The sequence below is a fragment of the Moschus berezovskii genome, chromosome 12 (genome assembly GCF_049115385.1).
Source record: "Moschus berezovskii isolate FMDL1 chromosome 12, NW_MosBer_1.0, whole genome shotgun sequence".
Taxonomy (NCBI): Eukaryota; Metazoa; Chordata; class Mammalia; order Artiodactyla; family Moschidae; genus Moschus; species Moschus berezovskii.
The window spans coordinates 16,061,402-16,086,474 of NC_142471.1; the positions used below are offsets into that span (position 1 = coordinate 16,061,402).

Here is a 25,073-nt window from a genome sequence, read left to right on the forward strand (position 1 = left end):
ACTCAATACTCTGTAATAACCTATATGGGGAAAGAATTTTAAAGTATATGTATAACTGATTCACTTTGCTGTACACCTGAAACTAACACAACACTGTACATCAAATATACTCCAACAACAGTTTTTTAAAAAGTGAATGTATTTTCTTAAAAATGCTCTACATGTTTTGCATACCTTCCATTATTATTTTACCCCCTCCTTACACGTTTGACTTAGAAAACTTTCTTAAGCTTTGGAAAGACTGATATAGTTGATTTAAGACTGAGAGAATTATCAGAAATTTGTACATTAGTATTGGGATAGGATTAGTTTTTTAGATGAAATTGAACTTCATGCCTTATACGTAGAAAACAACAAATGCTGAGGAACCCGATTCCCACTTTAAAATACAAATGTATGAAGTTCGAGCACTGTTTCCTTTAGTCTAGCCATTCATTTGATTCCTGCTACAGACATTCATAGAAACATGTAGTCATTGTAACTACCTTCATCCATGCCGTTAAGTAATTCAGTTAAATCTTCATTTTTACTGTCAAATTGATGCTCCTTCCATGTTTCACCATTTTCACTGCGAAGAACGATGAGCTCTCTCTCCTTGCCTCTCATAGACCCAAAGTGAGGGATTTCCACTATGACAGGGCTGGAAAAAAAGCCACATTATTTTGGTATCAAAGGAAATGTGTTCATAGTTTCATACTTTTTAAAATGTTTCACTGACAATATTCATTTGAAAATCAGAGGTGCCACTAAGGTTGGGAATGATTTCAAAGCTGCAGAATCATTTGCTAATTAATAATATATTAGAAGCCTGAAAACATGCCATCATTCATTCATTCACAAACAATTCTTGGGGGCCTATTATATGTTAGGCATTTGATTTAAAAGAGAGAAATATTCAGCATACATTAGAAATCGAGGAATTGAAAGTTATTAAAATAGACCATAAGAAAGAAAGTTGGTCCATTTTTAAGAACACAATAGGTATATTATACAAAACACTCATGATTTAAAAGGACACAGTCATTTCTTTAAAGAAATTTTGTAAATTATTTTGAAAGATTACTGATTTTTTTCCCCTTAGCAAGAAAACAATCAATATAACAATCCACTCCCTCCAAAGGTCAGTTTTCATAACTTTCATAGCCTGTATAGTCAAGAGAGTTTCCTTAATTTTTAAGTTACAAAATGAGCAGCTTAATTTCCTCACTCTTGTAGGACTGCATAGGAATTAAACTTTCTGAAAAAGCACTATTGGTTTGAAATTGTCATATAACAATCTGTTAATCTTTGACAGTGTCCTTTTGCAAAAGAAGGTAAAAAAAATGGCTGCAAATTGAAGCTAGCCAATCAAGCACAGGAATAATTCTGTTAAATTTTAAAGTAGGATAAATACTAAAAAAGATGAATGGAAGTAAGCAGACCACAATCACACACAGTTTATGTAGTTGGATTGTGCAGCTTTATTTTATGACATTTAAGTAGACAGTATCATTATTCTCCTACAGAGGTTGTATGTAACCTCACCTCTTAGCCTATGTGATTACGTACAAGTGGGAAAAGAAGGTACAGGCTTAAATAGGTAACAGCATAAAAAGTGATAGTAAAATGACATAAAACATATTAATATTTGCTATTACAGAAGCATTCACTTAAAATAGGATGATAGGTATGAAAATTTTACTTTTGGCAAAATCTTTAGGGGTTTGAAAGATTTTTTTGTAATGTATTTATTTTTTGATGGGTAAAAACAGAATCAGCTATTCCTAACAGTGTTAGCAATTTCAAGAGTTAGTAAGATGTTTATCATATTTTTAACCACACCTGGATCAGACATTAATTTTTTCTTTTTTTGAGAACTAGATACAATCTTTGCAGGTTGATGTATCAGATACTGTCACTGTAAATATTTAAGGAATGTGACTTTGTGTATGACATTCAACAATACTGGAGAGAAGAAATGAACGAGGGTCTGGGACCAAGGTGAAAGCCAAGCATAAGTTTTCATAACAGGTTTCTTCATGCAGACTGCCAAGGCCAACACACCAGTCAGACAGACAAGCAGACAGACGAATACCAACACATTTCAGCTTAAACAGAAAACAAAACAATTTAATAACTTTAGTAAATATTCTACCTGCTGCCTATTTGGTTTTCTTTAAATATCTTGTATTCCCAACATTTTTTTTTCAAAATCAGTTTACTTATTGATGATTTTCCTTCTCAAAGTCAATAAAGTTTACTTAGTATGCATAAGTACTTTAAAAAAAATGTAACTCCACACACATACATATATATATATGCACACAGATATATATATATATATATATACACACACACATATATATCATTTATAGCAAATGTTGATCCAGAGTCTGCAAATACCTTCTCTTACACTGGGTTAAAATCAGACCTTCAGTCTATCTTAAAAACTACCATAATCAGTTGGAATATTTTACATGAAAGTAAATTCTACAAAAGCACAAAGTTATGAAAGCAGAATGCTTGCAGTGAATTTCACATGCTTGAAAAGCACAAGAGAGGTAGCGGTGCCACATTAAGTCAAGCCACTATGATTTTCTTTTTTTCTTTCAGTGACACACATCAACTGAAAGCATTAAAAACTGAAAATAAAATTAAGACAAGAATAAGACCATGGGTGTGACAGAAAAAAATTGAAAATGGAAAAAGAATTGTAGACATTCTGTATCTTGTCTATAAAGATCCTACCCAATAAATTTTGTTCCTTGAGGCCCAAGCTGCAGGATTCGGCTAACCAAGCTCTCACCCTCATTTACAGGGGGAGGATTGGTGGGAAGATGCAGTTTACTGAATAACATCCATGCAGCAGGAAGAGAAACAAGAAGGGGAAACTGTGAACAAACTGTCAGTCATGACAGAGCCTGCCTGGTTTGCACCCAAGTGCCACCTCAGAAAATAAATTCATTTTTTTCTCTTAAAGTACCAGATCACGATGGATTGTTTCCCCAAAAAATTATCATTAAGAAGACATGTACCCAAAATAGACATTTGTTCAATATGTCACATGTCAGAATGGTGCCTTGACTTCCACGGGGGCTGCTGGGTTCCGTGCACTCACTGAGCAGAGAACATGCTTCTGGGTTAGTAAAAGCTTTGACCAGCAAACTGAGTTAAGGAAGTGCCAGCCTACCAGCTTTTCACAGAATCACATAGCTTTGTGACCTCTGATTCTATGCCAATGCTGTAATCGATCAAAATGGTCCAACTCAATAGATTTAATAGTTAATACATTTAATTTAATTGACAAGGGTAAAGAAAATCAAAGATGCGGTATAAGGGCCAAGATGAAAATTGACAAAATGACTTACCCTAAAAACTGTGCCCCTGCAGGACCCATTTCTACCAGTCTACTGGCTAATCCCTCTCCTTCCACCATGGGGGGTGGGTTGGCCAGCTTATGTCTCTTTACCAAACGACAGGTGATGCGGGTGGGCGCCGTACACTTGCGTGGAGGAATGATAATCCTCATCCCGTGGTGGCGGCTTCCCCTCATGGAGCCGCCTCGAGCATCCACCATAAAGCTAACCAGAAACCTGCAGAGGAGGATCAGAGACCAGGTCAGGGAGAGACACAGACCATCTGCACAGTCAGTTCTGAAGGTAGATGTTAAAGTGACAGACGAGGTAGCAAGCATTTCCTCTCTTTAAGAATAAACTGGAAGCAAATACCTCAAACATGCATTCGACTTGTGAACTGAGCAAAAGTGTAAGACACGACAATTTATTTTTGGTGGCAAATGGCCTCTGAACAGAAGTCAACCACTCTGTCGATGCTCAAACTAAAGGAACAGTGAATGTTTCAAAGCTGGAATAAAAACTGGCTATTAAAGAACTGTCTTGCATTTAAAAACAAAGTCCTCTAAACAAAACCACTGTATGTGGTTGCTGTGGGTGGTTTAAATTATATTCAAGGGTCATTGTAACTATACATGGTTTCAGCCATTTGCTGACTATGGAATCTCTTCCCCCAGCAGTTAAGATGAAACTCCACAGTATGTCTTAAATGTGAACAACTCAGAAAATAAATGTATATTTAATCATACCGACACTCTAATTTTTACTATATTCACAAAGCAGAAACGAATAAAAGCAGAAAGTAACTGGTTTTACTAAGGCAATTTTGATGGAAAGGGATTTAATCTTTTCAGTATCAATTTGGCTTTAAAAACTGTTTAAAATAACCTACATTTGAGAATCTGTACAGAAATGCAAAAATTGTTAAACTGACTTTTTAGAAAACATGTCCATATAATTCTGTCATTGGCTGCTATATTAAAGCTAGGGAAGAAAAACTATCTGCTTGTGCTTGTAGCTATGAAGATGTAAAGAATTAACTGTCGTATTTGAGCAGTATCTTTTAAAATTTTTTATTGGCATATAGTTGAATTATAATGTGTTAATATCTGCTGTACAGCAAAGTGATATATATATATTATTTTTCATATTCTTTTCCATTATGATTCATCACAGGTTACTGAATATAGTCCCCTGTGTTAGACAGTAGCAACTTGTTGTTTATCCATCCTATGTATAATAGTTTGTATCTACTAATCCCAAACTTATTTGGGTAGTATCTTGATTCCTATCATATGTTCATGAAAAAGACCTCTGTGACTCCTCCCACCTTTGTCACCGGGTTGTAAAGCACTCTAGTGAACATAAACCAGTGAGACCAACATATGGAAGAGTGCAAGTCAGACAGGGGGACAGAAGCACATATGTTTACATTTTAGTTCTCACATATGAAAATACGCTTATTCGTGGAAGAGCACCAAATGTTGATATTCAGAAAACTGAATATCTACAGTATTTGGTGTGTGTATGTGGGCATGGGGGTGGACCATCCCATCCATCAAAATCCTCTACTGTTTATTCTTCTGTAAAACAGTTCTAACACCCCCCGCCCCAAATAGATTTCAGACCCTGCTTGGAGGTCTTAGCTGGAGACCCCTTCCTAAAGAGTGATGCTTCTTGACCTTGAAAGAGTAACCTCTCCAAAGAAGCAAATCAGCCCACCATCCGCATGGAGAGAGGCAGGTGCATGGGGATCAATTTCAGCCCAGCAGATTTTCAGAACCAACTGTGGTCATCAGTGAGGTGAGTCTACTTCATCCCTTTTTGCTTATTTTGGATTTAGCCATTTTCCTCTGGGTTAATTAATGGTTTTTATATGTTTTGATATGATTGTATCTACTTTGAGAGACTGGAATCACAGGGATATTCAAAGTATGAGGGCAAGAGACAGACCCCCTCAAAAACAGAACAAAACAAAAAACAAAACTCCCTCCTATTCAAAAACAAAGATCCTTGTTCACTTGTACAAGTGTCCAGATGAATTGTCTCCAGTGCTGAATGATCCAGGGCTCTCTTGCAGCTACTCTGGGAGCCTTCATTTCCTTAGACACGTACAAGCTTAACAACCACTCTTTACCCAGTACTGACGACAACGTGGCAATACTGTAAGGACGCCCAAGACAAAAATCTGATCTTTCCCAGCTTTCAGTGGTTAAAAAGGGATTTGTGGTTGCAGCGAGCAGTAACAGAAGGAATGAGAAATGACTCAAGATAAACTCTGGGTTTGAAAATGCAGTCGTATTGGGACAAGTAAACACTGGAGTGTTTACACTGAGAGGGCCTTGCTCGCCCTGGCCACAAACAGCTGGGTCTCACTCACACACGTAATAATTCAGATCAGGTTTGTCTTGTTCACTGCTCTACCTTGCAGAGCTGAGCAGGATTCTCACACATAATAAGCACACAGTAAATGTTTATTGAATAAACCAATAAACAAAACTATTTTGTTAAATGTGCTTAGAAATTGCCTGGGTCAGATTTGGTTACTAACATTGAAAAAAAATGTATGGAAAAATATTTACATATATAAATAAATGAAATATATATTATGGGCTGCCCTGGTGGTTCAGATGGTAAAGAATCTACCTGCAATGCGGGAGACCTAGGTTCAATCCCTGGGTTGGGAAGATCCCCTGGAGGAGGGCATGGCAACCCATCCCAGTATTCTTGCCTGGAGAATTCCTGTGGCAGAGAAGACTGGCGGGCTGCAGTCCATGGGGTCTCAAAGAGTCAGACACACTGAGTGATAAATTTCATTTATTTATACATATATAAATAAATGAAATATATATTATAGGTATATAATAATATATATACACACATACACTGAAGGTGGTGTAGGAAGGTACCAGTGTCAATATAAAAACACCCCAGCTACAGAGAATATCAGAACCAAATGGAAAAACCATGGCTTAGAAGATTTCAATGACAAATTGGAAGAATCTCTTTCTCTATATTCTGCATAGCACCCAGCACATAGCTGGGGCTCATTACTGATTATTTATTGTTCTAAGGTTTTCGGCTTCAGAGCCAAAAGACTGAGGCAATATGGAGTAAATGTTAAGAAGAATATTGAGTCCTGTTATTCAATAACACCATGAAATACAGAAATATAATTTTTAAACTCCTCCCTGGTGGCACAGCGGGTAAAGTGTCTGCCTGCAATGCAGGAGACCTGGGTTCCATCCTTGGGTTGGGAAGATCCCCTGGAGAAGGAAATGGCAACCCTCTCCAGTCCTTTTGCCTGGAAAATTCCATGGACGGAAGAGCCTGCCAGGCTATACAGTCCATGGGATCGCAAACAGTCTCACAGGACTGAGCAACTTCACTTCTTACATGTTGTATACAAAATAAAATTTCATGCACTATAACTTACAAAAACAAATGAAAGGGTAATACTGAATCATATTCATTGTATCTTATTAATATTTAAACTAAAGCAGGAATTCTACAAATGATTTTAAAACTAACACATGAATGTTTCTAGTTTTAGGAACAGCAGGATGACAAATGCTGATACACTTACAGACACTGACACAATCTGTGGGGAAAATTCACATAAATTAAAAATACAAAAAGGGGTGATTCACATAAAAGACACAGTTATCACCTTGAATCATATTGAGGAAGTGGAGAAGAATAGCTGCAAAATAATTTAGAAAGCAAATGGGAAAATTAATGTAAGATAATTAGAAGCAAGCAACAGAAAATGTCAATGATAAGCAAAGGAAAAATAAAAACCATCAGAAAACAAAACCAAGGCATTTGGCATTTGTGGGACAATTTGGGAAAAGATTTGCCTCATCTGGCTATGTATAAGCTGCCCCATAGACCTGGCATTAGTGAACTAGTTCCAAGTGTATACCAGTGTGTATTCTCCTTTTCAAATAAGCCCAACTAGCCGCTATTACTTTCCTTCCCTGAAGAAGTCTGTTGTCTTCAATGAATTCAAGGGGAAGGAGAGATAAGTTGCATATTCAAATACTATACTGTGTCCGATGCAGAGGAAAGCTCATTTCTGATTTTATTATCCTATGATGCCTCAGCTTCTCAATTTACTAAATTAAACCCTTGGACTTTTCTTTCCTATGTACAGGACAGAGTGCTGGTTCTAGATTTTGGTAACATGGTGGCAATTCACTAAACTTGGTTCAAAAAACTCAATATGTTTGCCCACTGAATGAATGTATTCTGGGTGCTTTATATTTTCCTTCTCAACTCTTTTTTTTTTTTTGGCTTTTTCAATTTTAGACCCATATACATCTACTATAAATCATGGAAATATTGTAAGCAGTTTAAAAATTAATATTACTATCATTAAGAATTTTTCTAATTGAATTAAAGAAATGCAATATTGATGACTCAAAGACCACCATGTAGTTTATAGTTTATAAAGCACTTGCATGTAAATTATTTCTGTTTAAATGACTTTGTGGTGACTTGTTTTTTACAACTGTGACGTTACAAGCTGTAATTGTGTAAGAATTCTTTAAATAATTTGTAGCATTACTCTGAGCTTAGGACTTTTCCTCTGTAAAATGGGAATAATGATAAAACTTATCTCAGTGTCATTTTAAGGTTCAAATAAATAGTACATAGTACATGTGAAAAGATTTAACACAATGCCAGATATATGACAAGCACTAGCTATGTTAGTCATCACACTTTATTGTAATTCAAAGCAGCAAAAAATACTTCATAAGATATATAAGGCACTTCACATATGTTAATCATAGTTAATTTATTTAATTCAAAATGAATCTGTACTTATCCTGAATTACAATTAATTTATGGCCTAAACATCAATTTCAGAGGTGAAAATACTTTGAAATTTTCAAATTATTTCTTTCCCATTTGTATACATATCGATTATCCCAAGTTTTAATTACCTATTAGGCAAAGAACCCAATATCTAAAAATACAGTAATTATCAATTTAGCAGTTGAAGCAGGTCACCTCTTAGCTGCCTACTGACTAACAAGGCAACAAAGAGGAGCCTCTTTGATGTGGTTTTTACTATAGCTCTTCTGGTGTACACATATTGGTACATTTACTGTTTCTTTTCTTTTAAAAATTCTTTTATTTAAAAAACTTTAATACAACTTCATTATAATTTTATTTCAGGAAAATAATATACCCAGAAAAAACATCTGAATAAAGTAAAATGAAAACAATGACTATACTAAAATATTTTTATTGAAACACAAAATTAAAGGCCTAAAAGTAGCGCCAGAATAGCCAGGCAATTTTTATGCACCAGCATTTTATTAATTTCCTTTCTAACTCTGTGCTTTTATCAATAAAAACAGATATGCAGACTTGTCTAGAAAAAAGTTTACTAATGATTTACAAATATATGCCATGTATACTCATTAATGAAGTCCTTTAGAAGATCAATATTTCATACATGTGAAACTTGCCAATATGAATTAATACTGCAAAAGATAAATGCAATGTTAATTTAACAAAAGTGACTTTCTGGTTACTTACCCGGAATGAACAGGACTTGAGACAAGATTGACATTGTCCAAGGTATCTGCAGCCCAGCTGTAATGTCTAAGAGAATCGGAGTCAAATTCTCTTGTGAATGTTAGATGCTGAAAAATAAACAATATATTATGTCAGCAACTCACCCAAGACAGTGGTTTCTCTACACCTATAAAATATACCTGTATGTCTCCATCAGTCCAGACAGTTCAATATTCAAAATAAGCATTTTCTTATAGTTGTCTCTTTTATCCTCAGGTGACAAGTTCCAGGACACCCCTCACCCACCTGTGCCTGTGGATACTAAAATCCGGGGTTGCTCAAGTCCCTTATATAATATAACCAGTGTCATCAGCCCTTTGCATCCACAGGCCTGTCTGTATATTCCTCTATAGGTCTACATTGCAGTTTCAAAAATTAAAAAATAAAATCCACTGATATGCTGTATTATTTCAGTCTTTTAAGAAACCACTTGAGTAATTGGCATGGCACAAGGAAGAAGTAATTCTAACCACGATTTTAAGTACTTCAAAAATCTCTTAAGTTAATCCTACAACTGTAAATTTCTTTTCTGAATCTAAAAAAAAAAAAAATCAACCTTGATGACTTCTATTTCCAAGTGGGATAGAGAAGCCCAAGGCAGCCTAGCGCTGTGCTAAGTACACCAGGTAAGTATGGAAATCATCTGTCTCTGCAGGCAGCAGAGAACAACTGAGGAGGAAACTGGAGGACCTGTGCTTGGAGCGGAGGTGACCTGCAAAAAGATGAGCTGAGTTTTTGTTTCCGTTTTTAACGTCTTGGGGGCTTTTGTCAGTTACCAGTGCCGATGGACTCTGGGCTTTGTGCCTACAGGGGCTACCTGCAGGGGAATACAAAAACCAAAAGAGTTTTGGTGGAGATCTGGGTGGCCTCAAGAACGCTACAGATTTCCGTTCTGAACATCTGCTAAATTCTGGGGCTGTGCAGAACAGGAAGCTGAAAAACCAACCTGAAAATTTCTGAAAGGCATAGTAGAGCTTTTGGGCAGTTTCATGAGAAAAAGATTCAGAGTTTGAGACCTGGAAGGGGAGGGGCCTCAAAGATCATACCAGAATTTCAAATAAGGACCCTGAAGGGCCAGAGAGAGTTCAGAGATTGCCTGAGGCTTATCAGGGCTTCAAACCAGCCTCATTTCAGCAAAATCTTGATTGGATTAGAAGACTCAACCACCCCTCTATTTGCACTGCAGAGAGATAGTGACTCCTCTTTGAAGGAATATATCATCACAAACTTGTTTTTAATACGTCATGTCCAGCATGCAATGAAAAACTGCCAAGGATGGCCATGCACAGAGCAAAAACAGAAAAAAGTACCCAGACACTATAAACAGATCCCAACGTCATCCTATATTTGAAGGAAGCTTATAAGAACTTTCATTATAGTGATCATAGTAACTATGATTAGCATGTTTGAGAAAATAGAAAAGATAGAGAAAATAAGTTAAAGTTGGATAATTCAACAGAGCAGTGGCATATGTGTAAGATAGAATCAAACGGGTCTTTGTCCAGTGCTCAGGATAATGTGAGTTCTTGAGTAGACACAACAGGAAAGAAGGTTAGTGAACTGGAAGTGTAAGTGGAAAATATACAAAATGAAGGGTAGATTTAAAAAATTTTATTTTATATTGGACTATAGTTGACAGTTGATTTACAATGCTATGTTAGTTTCAGGTGTATAGTTCAGTGATTCAGTTTTATATATATACATATTCTTTTTCAAATTCTCTTCCCACTTAGATTATTATAGAATATTGAACAGAGTTCCCGTGCTATAAAAAGTAGGCCCTTGTTGGTTATTTGTTTTAAATATAGTAGTATGTGTATGTCAAGGGTAGATAGTCTTAAAAGAATGAAAAGTACAAAAAATGGTATGAGACGTAGAACACAGTGAAAGGTTTTAACATGTGTAATTGGGCTCTTGGAAGAAGAGGGAAATAAAGTAGAGGCTAAATCTGAAGACAGAATTGCTAAGAATGGTCCAAATCTGATGAAAGATAGTATTTCACAGGCCACAAACAATATCAATCTCGTTTTTCATCCTGCTAAAGATCTGCTTTCTATTGAAACCCCAGTAAAACGGAACTTGAGTGTTAAATCATACATACACACACACGCACACAAAGAGAATAAGAGAAAAAAAAAAGAGAGAATAAGAGAACACATCAGCAGAAAAACAAGGATTGGTTGAAAGTCGCTAATAAAAGTGATGTGATCCTCACAATCCCCTCACTGATTTATCCGCTGCCAAATAACTAACTGCCCTCCGTCATCCTTGGCAGAAAGTTAGAGGCATAGAGACCAGAGCCAGAAGATTAGAAGGTTAAAGGCACCATAATGAAAATGGAGATTAATTGAAAGCTTATATACCAAATGTTCAGACCCAAACTTCTACCTTTACTGGTCTCCCAGATAGACAGTTAGGGATGGAGCCTCGAGGCGGAAAATGGAGAGTCTTCTCTGAAATTTTCCAGTGAAATGTTCCAGGTTTATTTCTTTAGTGGAAGTCACAGATGGCAAGTCCTCTACCATGCAGAGTACTCTGTGAGCTTAATACTCAGTCATTAAAAGGTACCCCAAGTCACTGTCTCTGGAGAGAAGGTGTATATGGAGGCTCTTCTTCTAATCCAATTGAGTATGTCTAATAACAGGACATGACTTTTTATTGGTGTGTATATTTGCTAAAACAAATTTTATAAATTACTGTGAATTATAAAGATTAAAGAAAAACGCTGAAATCAAACTGAACAATAATTTGTAGAGCACTTATGTGCAGTCACTATCCTATCCAGATCTTAGGGGAATGCAGAAATGAATGAGGAGCAGCTTTCTCTGCATTCAGCGAGAGACGGCACATCCAGTGGGTGGGTGTGTGATCAGTGATGTTCATAAAAGTTTATAGAACCAGGTTCCTAATCCCCAAAGAGCAAAACATCACTTCAGAAAGTGCCCACATTCTTTATGGTTTCACCAAAGATTAGATGTTGGCTTTAGTCTGGCCTCATTTACCAATTTTACTGACTTTTAGAGACCCCAAAGAACTGCCCTCCATGTATAGTTGCTTCAATCGTGGCCTGACTCTTTGAGACCCTATGGACTATAGCCCACCAGACTTCTCTGTCCATGGGATTCTCCAGGCAAGAATACTGGAGTGGGTTGCCATGCCCTCTTCCAGGGGAGCTTCCTGACCCAGGGATTGAACGCCTGTCTCTTAAGTTTTTTGCATTGGCAGGCAGGTTCTTTACCAGTACTGCCATCTGGGAAGCTCAACTCACCTCCAGAGTAGGGCAAAATATTTAATGTGAAGTAGTGGTGCTGCTTACTTAATTTTTTAGCAAACTAAAATTCCTACATTTGGGGCCTTAAGGTTATTTTCCAAAGGACCCTTTTTTTCAAGCTCTAATAAATAAATAATATCACTCCTCTTTGGTAATTACAGTAAATTATTTACCCTTGGTCCTCTTAGAAACATGCACTGGCGACATTAATTATTGAAACGATCAATTATATCACACAAAAAGGTAACACTGCCGCCATGTAATATTTATTGAGGCAGGAGTGTGCCAGCACATGGGGACCCCTCTGACTCCCTCCTGGGTCCTTCACTCTCCCCACTCCTAGGAACTCTGTCATAACACAAATGAACCAACGTACAATGAACACAAAGACATGTTAAAACAATTGGCCACATGTCCTCACATTTGTTCCAGTTTTTTTTCCATATAGTTTTGCAGAGGTTTATAGGCAGGCCTAACAATTTTAATAACCGAAATACAAACAAAAGGCTCTTCTCACAATGCATCCACTGAAATACAAAACAAGGCATGCCATCTGAACCTATGGTTTTTATAGAGATGAGGTGGTAGCTTCATTTCCTTGTCTCTGAATACTTCTTTCTACAGACTGGGCTTCTCTGGTGGCTCAGACAGTAAAGAATCTGCCTGCAATGCAGGAGACTTGGGTTTGATCCCTGGGTTGGGAAGATCTCCTGGAAAAGGGAATGGCTACATTCACTTAAAACGGAAATGTGCCGCTTGAACTGCTTACTTATTTTAATCAACAATATGAATTTCAAAATGTTCTGAAACATCACTGTGCATGGTTCCACAGTACCAGGAAAAAATCTTTTTCCACTTGGTTACTTACAACAGACATTTAAAATGATAAGTCAGACACTACATAAATGATAGTTGAAAAAGATGAGCTAGACGGACTTCCCTGGTGGTCCCATGGGTTAGATGCCACATTTCCAATTCAGGGCGTGTAGGTTCACTCTCTGGTTGGGGGAACTAAGATGCCACATGCCGCGAGGCATAGCCAAAAAATTAAAAAGCAAAGACACCATGCTTATTTAAAAAAAAAAAAGATGAACTAGAGACGGCTCTCAAACTTCCCACAGCAAGTAGGGGTGTTTCCAGGGCCTAATGGAAAAGCCGGGCTTTAGAGCTGAGTCACAGACTTGGATGTGAAAATCATCTTGCCATTTGTGAAGAGAGAGCACTGTTCCCACTTGTAAGCTTTCCCTTTTGGAAAGGCAGCTCCATTGTGTCACTGAAGGCCTCATGTTGTCCCTTTCTATTCACCGTAGCCCTGGAAATGTGGTTTATTTATCTTCATGGAAGATTTGGGAAAGGCAGCTGGGAGGCTCTGCTCAGATGCAGCTTTCACTCTTGTGGGCCTGAGCTTGGTCACAGAGGAGAGCCACCTGCTTTGTTCCTCTACACAGAACTTCGTGAGGGGGCTGCCTGTCCCGGGTCACTGATGCTGGCCACTGGGTAGGGTGTCTGCCCAGGGGTTCAGTTACCAAGGCCCACTTGGGTCAGATACAACCCTCAAGAGGCCTCCACCAGGAATGAAGGAGATATTTTGCCTTTGACTTTTTTCTTTACTTATTGAAAGCCCCCTTGGAGATGTCCCAACACTACTTGCTGGTTTTAAGATCCTTAGAATGTTTCTTAACTTTTCTCGGCCTAAGTTCCCTTATTTTTAAATTGACGACTGGTTGATATGAAGATTAAATGAACATGTACACCAGAGATCAGGCAGCAAGGCCAGCGTTGGCATGGTACAGTCGTTTCTACTTCTCAAAGACTTTCAGAGTATGCATGTGTAGTTGCTTCTATTTTTCCTTTCTTTTTTGGAAGTCACTTCTACTTTTCAAAGGACTTTTATTTACATGAGCCCATTTGTTAAAATCTGATAATGTGTGGAGAAAACATGGCAAAAACAACTTCCAGCGCTGGGACTGGCCCTTTACAATTATAGACACAGGATGCCTATATTAAATCAACAGACCCCATTCAGTTAGAAGAATGTATCTTCTAAATGCCTTAGTCTTATTTAAATTTCTATGTTAACAGCAACTCTATCAACTCAATGCTAAGGACTGTCCTAGGCCTTACATTCATGTGTTGTTTGAATCCTCAGGACCGAGTAGCCTCAGGAAGTAATATTACACCATTTTACAGATGAGGAAACTTGAGATTCAGAGAGGGATTTCAAGAAATTGATAATACAAAGTATATACTCAGTGCCTAGGACACTATGTTAAGGAAAAGTTCACATTGACTTAAGACCTTTTACTCCCCAAGTCTAAAATGATTATGATTAAGCACATCAGTTTTCATCCTGGAAGTGATGTCAAGGATACTATTAAAATCAAAATGCACATTATTCAATAGAGTCTAAAGCCTGACTAATGATGATATCACTGTCTCCAAGAGCTTCATACTTTCCCAAAATAGTTTCTCACCAGCCATATTCGTCAGAGCAAAAAGGAGAACAAGTACATACTGGCCTCACCAATAAGGATGCACCCAAATGCTCAGGACTGGAAATAAATGTGCAGGCATGGAAGAAAAGAGTCAGGTGAAAAGAAAGTATTTGCAAGGAAAAGAAAGAGAAATCCAATTAACTCCAATATCGGCTAATTCTCCAGGCTGCAGGCAGTCAGACTGTCACCCCCAGTGTCAGATGACACCAGTTAAGGTCTGTCAGCTTGGCTGCCCCGGCAGAGGCTCGTCCTGTAGATGAACTGGTGGTCTGGATACTGCTAACGTGAACGGCACCAGGTAAAGCTCACAGCAACAGGTCACAGGCAAAACTCAGTGCATCTGATCGGAAAACCTGCTAACATGATCTAGTTGAGAAACAGCTGGATAATGTAAGCGGCCTGGGCACCCGGGAGAGCACAAGCTTGTCAAAAGTCATTACCCAGCACTTAGTGGCTTTAGTAGTTACCCAAGGATAACTTCAGCCTACAGCCACATGTCAAACAGGGCCAGGGCAGGGGGACCCACGTGGGTGTCAGATTCCCTAGACAGAGAATAGATGATTGGGTTTGAGGTGGGCTGCCTCACTTCATAGCCCATGAGTGGCAAGTCAGAAACCCTCACTGAACCTCCATTTCTGCATTAGAGTAGTGGTGGATAATGTTAACTGTCCCAACTCACTGTGAGAATGCAATGACCCAAGGAGTGTGAAAATGATATGAAAATTCTAAATTGCTAGTAAACAAAAACACAGATAATAATAATCCTGATACTCCCAGATCTTTTATAATTGAATCTATTTCTTAAATTTATGTAACATTGCAGCCCCTTGTGTAGCTTTTTAGGCTGGCATATGTTTTTATTAGACTATAGGGATTAGCCTGCTGGATTAACAAACATTAAGTGGCATTTTGGTCACGACAAATTCTGGTCTAAACATCGACTCTTCCAGGTGACTACTCAGGCTGCCATACTTCGCTTACGACAGTGGCACTGTGGCCTAAGGGGCGGCAGCAGAAGGGACCCAGGCAGTCATCAGATCTGTTTTATTCTCAGCTGGACCACCAACTATCACCTAATGTGACAATGGGCAAGTAAAACCCTCCTTTCAGCCCTAGGCTCTTTGTGATGCAGTAATGATAATACCTAGTCCATAAGGTGGCTTAATACATGGAATTAGGTGATGCATTTAATAAAAGGAATGGTAGGTGCTGCCCTGATTATTATAATTATTGTGACCTATGGCAGATACTGAGTGAAATGGAAAACTGCTGAAATACACAGTAGGCCTGTTTGGACATCTACCACAACTACTCAGAAATATTTTTTAAAGAGATGGATAGAGAAGATTGTGGCACAGTGGGATATTGCTTGGCCATAAAAAGGAATGAAATTGTGCCATTCAGAGATGTGCATGGACCTAGAGACTGTCACACAGACTGAAGTAATTCAGAAAGAGAAAACAAATATTGTACAGTAATGCATATGTTTGGAATCTAGAAAAACGGTACGGATGATCTGACTTGCAAGGTAGAAATAGAGACACAGATGTAGAAAACAAATGAATGGATACCAAGGGGGAAAGGGGATGAACTGGGAGATTGGGATTGACAATATATACATTACTATGCGTGAGAACCTAGTGTACAGCACAGGGAACTCTACTCAATGCTCTGTGGTGACTTAAATGAAAAAGGAAAGGAAATCCAAAAAAGAGGGGATATATGTATTTTTAAAAAAGAAAGAAATGGATTCCATCTTAAAACAAGCCTAATTCATAGTAACAGAGGCTAGAGTGGTGATTACCCAAGGCTGCAGTGGGGTGGGGGGGGCGGTGGAGGAAAAGAGAAGATATTGATCAAAGGGAACAAACTTTCAGCTATAAGATGAATAAATTCTGGAAACCTGAAGCACAGCACAATGAATAAAAACGTATCAAACACTTGAAATTTGCTAAGAGAGAAGATCTCCAGTGTTCTCATCACACAGCAAAAAATGGTAATTATGGGAGGTGATGGATGTGTTAATTAGCTTGACCATGGATATCATTTCACAATGCAGATGTATTTCAAAGCATCATGTACACCTTATAAATGGATTCCATAAAAGAAAAGCAGATTGAAGCAGAAAAATAAAAATTAAGACCTTACTAAACCGGGTCTTTTTCTAAAGTATTTCTTTTCTAGAAATCTTATTATCCATAAGACTTATTTGAGACTAGAATACAAACCAAAATGAAGTTGCATTCTAAGGATTTCCAAATCAGATTGATTTTAAGAAAATTTAGCAACCACTTTAACAAGAGAAGGTAGTCAAGGTCAGTATAGAAGCTGAGAATGTTAATACATCAACATCCGGCTCAAGACCTCTAAATGAGCTGTACTACCTTAAGTTACACCACCAAACTCTCTGCCTTAAAAAAAAAATCTGTAATCTTGCTGACCAATCTGTGAGAGGTGTTGAGTGGACCACCTGAGTAATGCTGGCAAAGCACTTTGAAGAGGAAAAAGCAGCACATTAAATGCCACTAGTTGAAGGTGCTTATCTTTCAAGGACTATCTCCAGCAAATTTTTAATCCCAGGCTGGTGACCTTCTGCCACCAGGTACATTTGTGAGAGCCCTTTAGAAATTAGCTTAAAGGAAAGAAACAGGAAAGTTAATCTGCTGATGGAGGAGGGAGTGGGCAGGCAGGGGTAGAATGGGGTTGGCAAGGAGAGTGGGAAACATGATTAGCATAACCAGCCTTTTGGGTTGGGCATTTTCTCCCTTTCTATTACTGAGATCATGGAAAGGGCGTAGGTCTTAAACAAATTAAATGTGAGTTTCTCCCAAAGAACTCTCCAATTTGCACATTTCTTGCTAATACATCAAGTTGTACACAACACAGTATATAGCTAAGGATACATGAGACCATTTCATACCATTTCTGTCCTTTATCGAGCCCATCTTTGCATGAAATGTTCCCTTGAAATCTCTAATTTTCTTGAAGAGATCTCTTGTTTTTCCTATTCTGTTGTTTTCCTCTATTTCTTTGCATTGATCGATGAGGAAGGCTTTCTTATCTCTTCTAACTATTCTTTGGAACTCTGCATTCAGATGCTTATATCTTTCCTTTTCGCCTTTGCTTTTCACTTCTTTTCTTTTCACAGCTATTTGTAAGGCCTCCTCAGACAGCCATTTTGCTTTTTTGCATTTCTTTTCCATGGGGATGGTCTTGGTCCCTGTCTCCTGTACAATGTCATGAACCTCCAGAGTTCATCAGGCACTCTATCTATCAGATCTAGTCCCTTAAATCTATTTCTCACTTCCACTGTATAATCATAAGGGATTTGATTTAGGTCATATCTGAATGGTCTAGTGGTTTTCCCTACTTTCTTCAATTTCAGTCTGAATTTGGCAATAAGGAGTTCATGATCTGAGCCACAGTCAGCTCCTGGTCTTGTTTTTGCTAACTGTATAGAGCTTCTCCATCTTTGGCTGCAAAGAATATAATCAATCTGATTTTGGTGTTGACCATCTGGTGATGTCCATGTGTAGAGTCTTCTCTTGTGTTGTTGGTAGAGGGTGTTTGCTATGACCAGTGCGTTCTCTTGGCAAAACTTTGCCCTGCTTCATTCCGTGCTCCAAGGCCAAATTTGCCTGTTACTCCAGGTGTTTCTTGACTTCCTACTTTTGCATTCCAGTCCCCTATAATGAAAAGGACATCTTTTCTGGGTGTTAGTTCTAAAAGGTCTTGTAGGTCTTCATAGAACCGTTCAACTTCGGCTTCTTCAGCATTACTGGTTGGAGCATAGACTTGGATTACTGTAATACTGAATGGTTTGCTTTGGAAATGAACAGAAATCATTCTGTTGTTTTTAAGATTGCATCCAAGTACTGCATTTCGGACTCTTTTGTTGACATGATGGCTGCTCCATTTCTTCTAAGGGATTCCTGCCCACAGTAGTAGATATAATGGTCATCTGAGTTAAATTCACCCATTCCAGTCCATTTTAGTTCACTGATTCCTAGAATGTCGACGTTCACTCTTGCCATCTCCTGTTTGACCACTTCCAATTTGCCTTGATTCATGGACCTAACATTCCAGGTTCCTATGCAATATTGCTCTTTACAGCATCGGACTTAGGTTCTATCACCAGTCACATCCACAACTGGGTATTTGTTTCGCTTTGGCTCCATCCCTTCATTCTTTCTGGAGTTATTTCTCCACTGATCTCCAGTAGCATACTGGGCACCTACCGACCTGGGGAATTCCTCATTCAGTACCCTATCATTTTGCCTTTTGATACTGTTCAAGGGGTCCCTTGGACTGCAAGGAGATCCAACCAGTCCATTCTAAAGGAGATCAATCCTGGGTGTTCATTGGAAGGACTGATGCTAAAGCTGAAACTCCAATACTTTGGCCACCTCATGTGACGAGTTGACTCACTGGAAAAGACTCTGATGCTGGGAGGGATTGGGGGTGGGAAGAGACGGGGACGACAGAGAATGAGATGGCTGGATGGCATCACCGACTCGATGGACATGAGTTTGAGTGAATTCCAGGAGTTGGTGATGGACAGGGAGGCCTGGCGTGCTGTGAGTCATGGGGTCACAAAGAGTTGGACACAACTGAGCGACTGAACTGAACTGACATGAGACCATCCTCAACCTCACAGAAGACCAAGTCCAGCTCAAAGGATCTGGAATCCTAGGCAGGGAGATAAATGAGAAGAGTTAGGGCGTGGACAGTGTGACAACTGCCTCCAGGTACCGGGAGGCTACTGGGAGGCCTCCAGCACTGACTCCAGAAAGATCTTCACAGGGACCCAACAGCCAGTGTAACTGTTCGCATATTGGTATAGTTACACCTTCTAAACCGGTCACCACTGGAAGCCCTGCTACTAGCCCCCTTAGACACAAAGATTGTGGGCAAATCAGTTCTGAAGAAGAAGTCTGCAAGACGAGAGCAACCTAATTGGAGACGGACAGGGCCCTGCAGCTGCCCCAGTTTTCTCTTTTTGTAGATGCACGACTACAACCTCAGATATGCAGATGACACCACACTTATGGCAAAAGGCAAGAGGAACTAAAGCGCCTCTGGAACGTGAAAGAGGAGAGTGAAAAAGCTGGTTTAAAACTCAACATTCAAAAAACTAAGATCGTGGCATTTGGTCCCATTACCTCATGGCAATTAGATGGGGAAAAAGTGGAAACAGTGACAGATTTTATTTTGGGGAGGGCTTCAGAATCACTGCAGACTGTGACTGTTGCCATGAAATTAAAAGACGCTTTGGCAGAAAAGCTATGATGAATCTAGACAGCATATTAAAAAGCACAGATATCACTTTGCTGACAAAGGTCCTTATAGTCAAAGCTATGGTTTTTCCAGTAGTCCTATAGAGATGTGAGAGTTTGACCATAAAGAAGGCTGAGTGCCGAAGAATTGATGCTTTTGAATTGTGATGCTGGAGAAGACTTTTGAGAGTCCCTTGAACAGCAAGGAGATCAAACCAGTCAATCCTAATGGGAATTAACCCTGAATACTAATTGGAAAGACTGATGCTGAAGCTGAAACTCCAATACTTTGGCCACCTGATGCAAAGAAACGACTCTTTGGAAAAGGTCTATTAGAAAAGACCCTGACGCTGGGAAGGATTGAGGGCAAGAGGAGAAGGGGGCAACAAAGGATGAGATGGTGGGATGGCATCACCAACTCAATGGACATAAGTTTGAGCAAACTCTGGGAGACAGTGAAGGACAGAGAAGCCTGCTATACTGCAGTCCATGGGGTTGCAAAGAGTTGGACATGACTTAGTGACTAAACAACAACAACAACAGATGCATGGCACCTGTGTCAACAGAACCAAAAGGAAATGAACGGTTTTGTTAGAGATCAACTGGCAAAGAATGCCTTTCCCTATTTTTTGACCTTGCTGAGCAACTTGTAAAATATTGGTTCCCTAACTAGGGATCAAATCTGGGCCCCTAGAAGTGGAAGCACAGAATCCTAACCACTGGACTGCCAAGGAGTTCCCTCATTTTCTTTTTATTTAGTTAAAATTAGATTTATTCCTGGAAAGAAAGCATAAACTAACATAATCTCAAGGTTGAACTGCACTTTGAGGTGCTAGAAGACTTTCTACGTTGCCTTTGATAGGTGGTTGTTCAGGCCAGATTTGACCATTACCAATAGCTAGCATTCAGCATTCCAGAAAAACATCTACTTTTGCTTTATTGATTACGCGAAAGCCTTTCACTGTGTAGATCACAACAAACTGGAAAATTCTTCAAGGGTTGGAAATACCAGACCACCTTAACTGCCTCCTGAGAAGTCTGTATGCAGGTCAAGAAGCCACAGTTAGAACTGGACATGGAACAACAGACTGGTTCCAGATTGGGAAAGGAGTATGACAAGGATGTATATTGTCACCCTGCTTATTTAACTTCCATGCAGAGTACATCATGCGAAATGCCAGGCTGAATGAAACACAAGCTGGAATCAAGATTGCTGAGAGAAATATCAATAACCTCAGATGTGTAGATGACACCATGCTTACGGCCGAAAGTGAAGAGGAACTAAAGAGCCTCTTGATGAAAGTGAAAGGGGAGAGTGAAAATGTTGGCTTAAAACTCAACATTCAAAAAACTAAGATCACGGCATCCAGTCTCATCACTTCATGGCAAATAGATGAGGAAACAGTGGAAACAGGGAGAGACTTTATGTTCTTGGGCTCCAAAATCACTGCAGATGGTGACCAGTCATGAAATTAAAAGACGCTTGCTCCTTGAAAGAAAAGCTATGACCAACCTAGACAGCATGTTAAAAAGCAGAGACATTACTTTGCCAACAAAGGTCCATCTAGTCAAAGCTATGGTTTTTCTTGTAGTCATGTATGGATGTGAGAATTGGACTACAAAGAAAGCTTAGCGCCAAAGAATTGATGCTTTTGCACTGTGGTGTTGGAGAAGACCCTTCAAGGAGATCCAACCAGTCCACCCTAAAGGAAATCAGTCCTGAATATCCACTGGAAGGACTGATTCTGAAGCTGAAACTCTAATACTTTGGTCACCTGATGCCAAGAACTGACTCATTGGAAAAGACCCTGATGCTGGGAAAGATTGAAGGCAGGAGGAGAAGGGGATGACAGAGGGTGAGATGGCTGGATGGCATCACTGACTCGATGGACATGAGTTTGAGCAAGCTCTGGGAGTTGGTGATGGACAGGGAAGCCTGGCGTGCTGCAGTCCATGGGGTCACAAAGAGTTGGACACGACTGAGTGACTGAACTGAACAACCAGCATATTAGTAAGGACAGAAGCCCAAATCAAACTGGCTTAAAACCTCAGGGGGTGGAGGCAGATTGAGATTAATGTACTGGTTTATATAATGGGAAAGTCTGCGTGGTGCAACATCAGGCATGACTGGATCTAGCTACTGCCCCAAAGATGGTAGGAATCGTTCATCTTCATGCTCCATCTCTAGCCCCCTTTGGTTTATATCACCTTTCAGCTTAGCAACCCCAAAGGCTGCACAAACTGTCATTAGACTGGCTAAGATTTTATATTTCACCCTGATTTTATATTTCAGAGGACAAGGAAATCCTCTGAATAGCCAGAATTGAGGTCCATCCTTGGAGGACAGGAGAGAGAGGAATTCAGCCCCTCCTAAATGACACCAGGTGGCGCTAGTGGTAAAGAACCCGTCTGCCAATGCAGGAGATCTAAGAGACAGGGGTTTGATCCCCGGATCAGAAAGATACTCTGCAGGAGGGCATGGCAACCCACTGCAGTATTCTTGCCTGGAGAATTCCATGGACAGAGGAGCCTGGCAGTCGATAGGATTGTAAAGAGTTGAACACGACTGAAGTGACAGCATACAGCACGCATGAGTTAAGGTATAGGTGTAGGAGCATCAGATGCTGTCACTGCCATCTAAACAGAGTGGGCTGGGAATTCTAAGTGCTTTCTGCTCTTATTCCATCTTCGAATAACTACCAGAAATCATACTGATTTAAATGTTTCTGCCTACGGTACACATTCGCATCAAAGGAAGTATAATTAACTGGGTAGCCTGCACAATATTTTTCGACCACTATTGCCTTCTGCTTCATATCTATGTAAAGGTCAACTATTTCCATTCCTTTAATGATGCCTTCTATGCCTTAATTTTTAGTATAATAATTTTCTCCATAATTTTCATACCTTGTTGCTGAATATAAACTGGAAATGTTGTCAGTTCCTTTTAAAGCACATTCAATAAGAACTTATTACTAGAATTAGAAACAAGCATAATAAAGAACATGTGTCTAAATATAATCTTTCATGCCAAAAAAAAAAGCAAATGCAGAGGATGGCACCGCACCCATGTTAAGAATACTAACAAGTCTGAGATCCTGGAGGGCAGAGTATAATGGTCTTAGCTGACTCTGGAGCAGTGCAGACTGAGAGTGGAGTAGTGTTAAATATATATGTATATTCGAGTCACTCTGCTGTACAGAAGAAATTAAAGCAACTAGACTTCAATAAACCTTCCTTTAAATAAAGAAGGCAAAAAGAAGGCAATATAGGGTCCTATGGCTAGTGACTCTGCCATTTATCAGCTGTGTCTCCTGGGGTGAGTTACTTCAGCTGCTTGTACCTCAGTTTCTTCATCTTTCTAAATTTCTTTTATTTTTTTAAATTAATTTTTATTAGAGTATAGTTGCTTTACAGTGTTGTGTTAGTTTCTGCTGATAGCAAAATGAATCAGCTATGTGTTTACCTAATCCCTTCTATTTTGGATTTCCTTCCCATTTAGGCCACCACTACATGTGACTCTTGATTACAAAGTGAAGGGAAGGTAAAGGAATGTAGAGTTCCTGGATAACCCGGTATCACAGTACAAAAGAGTCCACTCTTGATATTCATAGGGAGATTAAGTGGTTTATGGACTAATCATGACTAAGACCCAGCAGGGCATGGGGATGGGTTCCTTCTCCCAACTCTGCTCCTCAGCTCTGGCCTCCACACCTGCCCTCAAATCTGTGCAGGTTTTCAGAAACCTGGGGGGCAGGCCTGTGCTAACCATCCTGGGTCTCAACTCCACTTTAACTGTGGTTAATGTGCAAACTGATTAATCAACAGCTGGATAGCAAAGAGGCAGCTGTGCTTTGTATGGGTGAGCTCTACTGTTGCAAAAACAAACAAGAAATTCATGGTGAGTCAACTTTTATTCATTTTTCACCTTTACTTGTCAAAGCAGTTTTAACTGGGCAATGATAGGGCAGTTTTAAATCTGACACTAAATCATATATCACTGCTTTAGGAATTATAAATATTTAAGATTTCTTGCATGCTTTCAGACAAAATCAACACCGTGGAGAAACTCCATTTTAAAATTTTATACATGCAGATTTTGAGAAATGATAGCTATAAACTAATATTTTTTGTCACTTAATTCTAACAAAGTATTTAAATGTACTTCTGAAGTAAATGCTTCTCATGAATCGTGCCCAGTGTAACTTGACTCTTTCCTCTGAAATAAAGCCTGTCTTTTGAGGAATTAGTCTTTTCTTTTTCTTCTGTAATAAATGAGACATTAGGGAGTAAATAAGTTGCTATATCTCTTTCAGAACTTGCTCTTCCCTTTCCTCCAAATTATTAATTTTATACAAATAAAAAAGTTGAAAAAGTGGTATAAGGAATACTTATAGACACTCAACCTAGATTCAACAGTGAGCATTTTGTCATATTTGATTTTCTTCTCTCTCTCCATGCATATACACTTTTGGCTGAACCATTTGAAAATAAATGGCTGACTTAAAGATTACTTCATTATTTAAAATCTCAACATGCATACCCCTGGAAGAGAGATAGTCCCCTGTATAGCTTCAATACTATTATCACTGCTAGGAAAATGAACACTAATTTCCAAACAGTATAGCCAGTATGTTTTCAAATGCCACCAACTGTCCCTAAAATGTCTTTATGTCATCCGTATCTTTTTTCCAGGTCTCCAATAAATTTATCCTGGAGTCATGTGATGTGTTTATTAAACATGCTAGTTCCATGAGAAACGCCTTGTCAGACCACAGATTCGCTGTCGCCATTAAAGAAATCAACTATCTGCTTCTGTAGCTAGCAACTTAATAATTATTAGCAAAAAATTTAAAGGTATCAATTGATGCTTTTGAACTGTGGTGCTGGAGAAGACTCTTGAGAGTCCCTTCGACTGCAAGGAAATCCAACCAGTCCATTCTAAGGGAGATCAATCTTGGGTGTTCATTGGAAGGACTTATGCTAAAGCTGAAACTCCAATACTTTGGCCACCTCATGCGACGAGTTGACTCACTGGAAAAGAGTCTGATGCTGGGAAGGATTGGGGGTGGGAGGAGACGGGGACGACAGAGAAAGAGATGGCTGGATG

General features: G+C 39.0%; 1 protein-coding gene across 13 annotated transcripts in view; it reads right to left on the reverse strand.

Moving 5' to 3' along the window:
• The window catches only part of ANK3 (ankyrin 3), a 765,692-nt gene that overhangs the window by 84,133 nt on the left and 656,486 nt on the right, over positions 1-25,073 (reverse strand). For all 13 annotated transcript variants that reach the window (XM_088841902.1, XM_088841899.1, XM_088841900.1 and 10 more), the window contains 3 exons: positions 8,883-8,989; positions 3,348-3,572; positions 486-640 (listed from right to left, as the gene is read on the reverse strand). In XM_088841902.1, the coding sequence (XP_088698028.1) occupies positions 486-640; positions 3,348-3,572; positions 8,883-8,989 (487 nt within the window). The remainder of the gene's footprint in view (positions 1-485; positions 641-3,347; positions 3,573-8,882; positions 8,990-25,073) is intronic.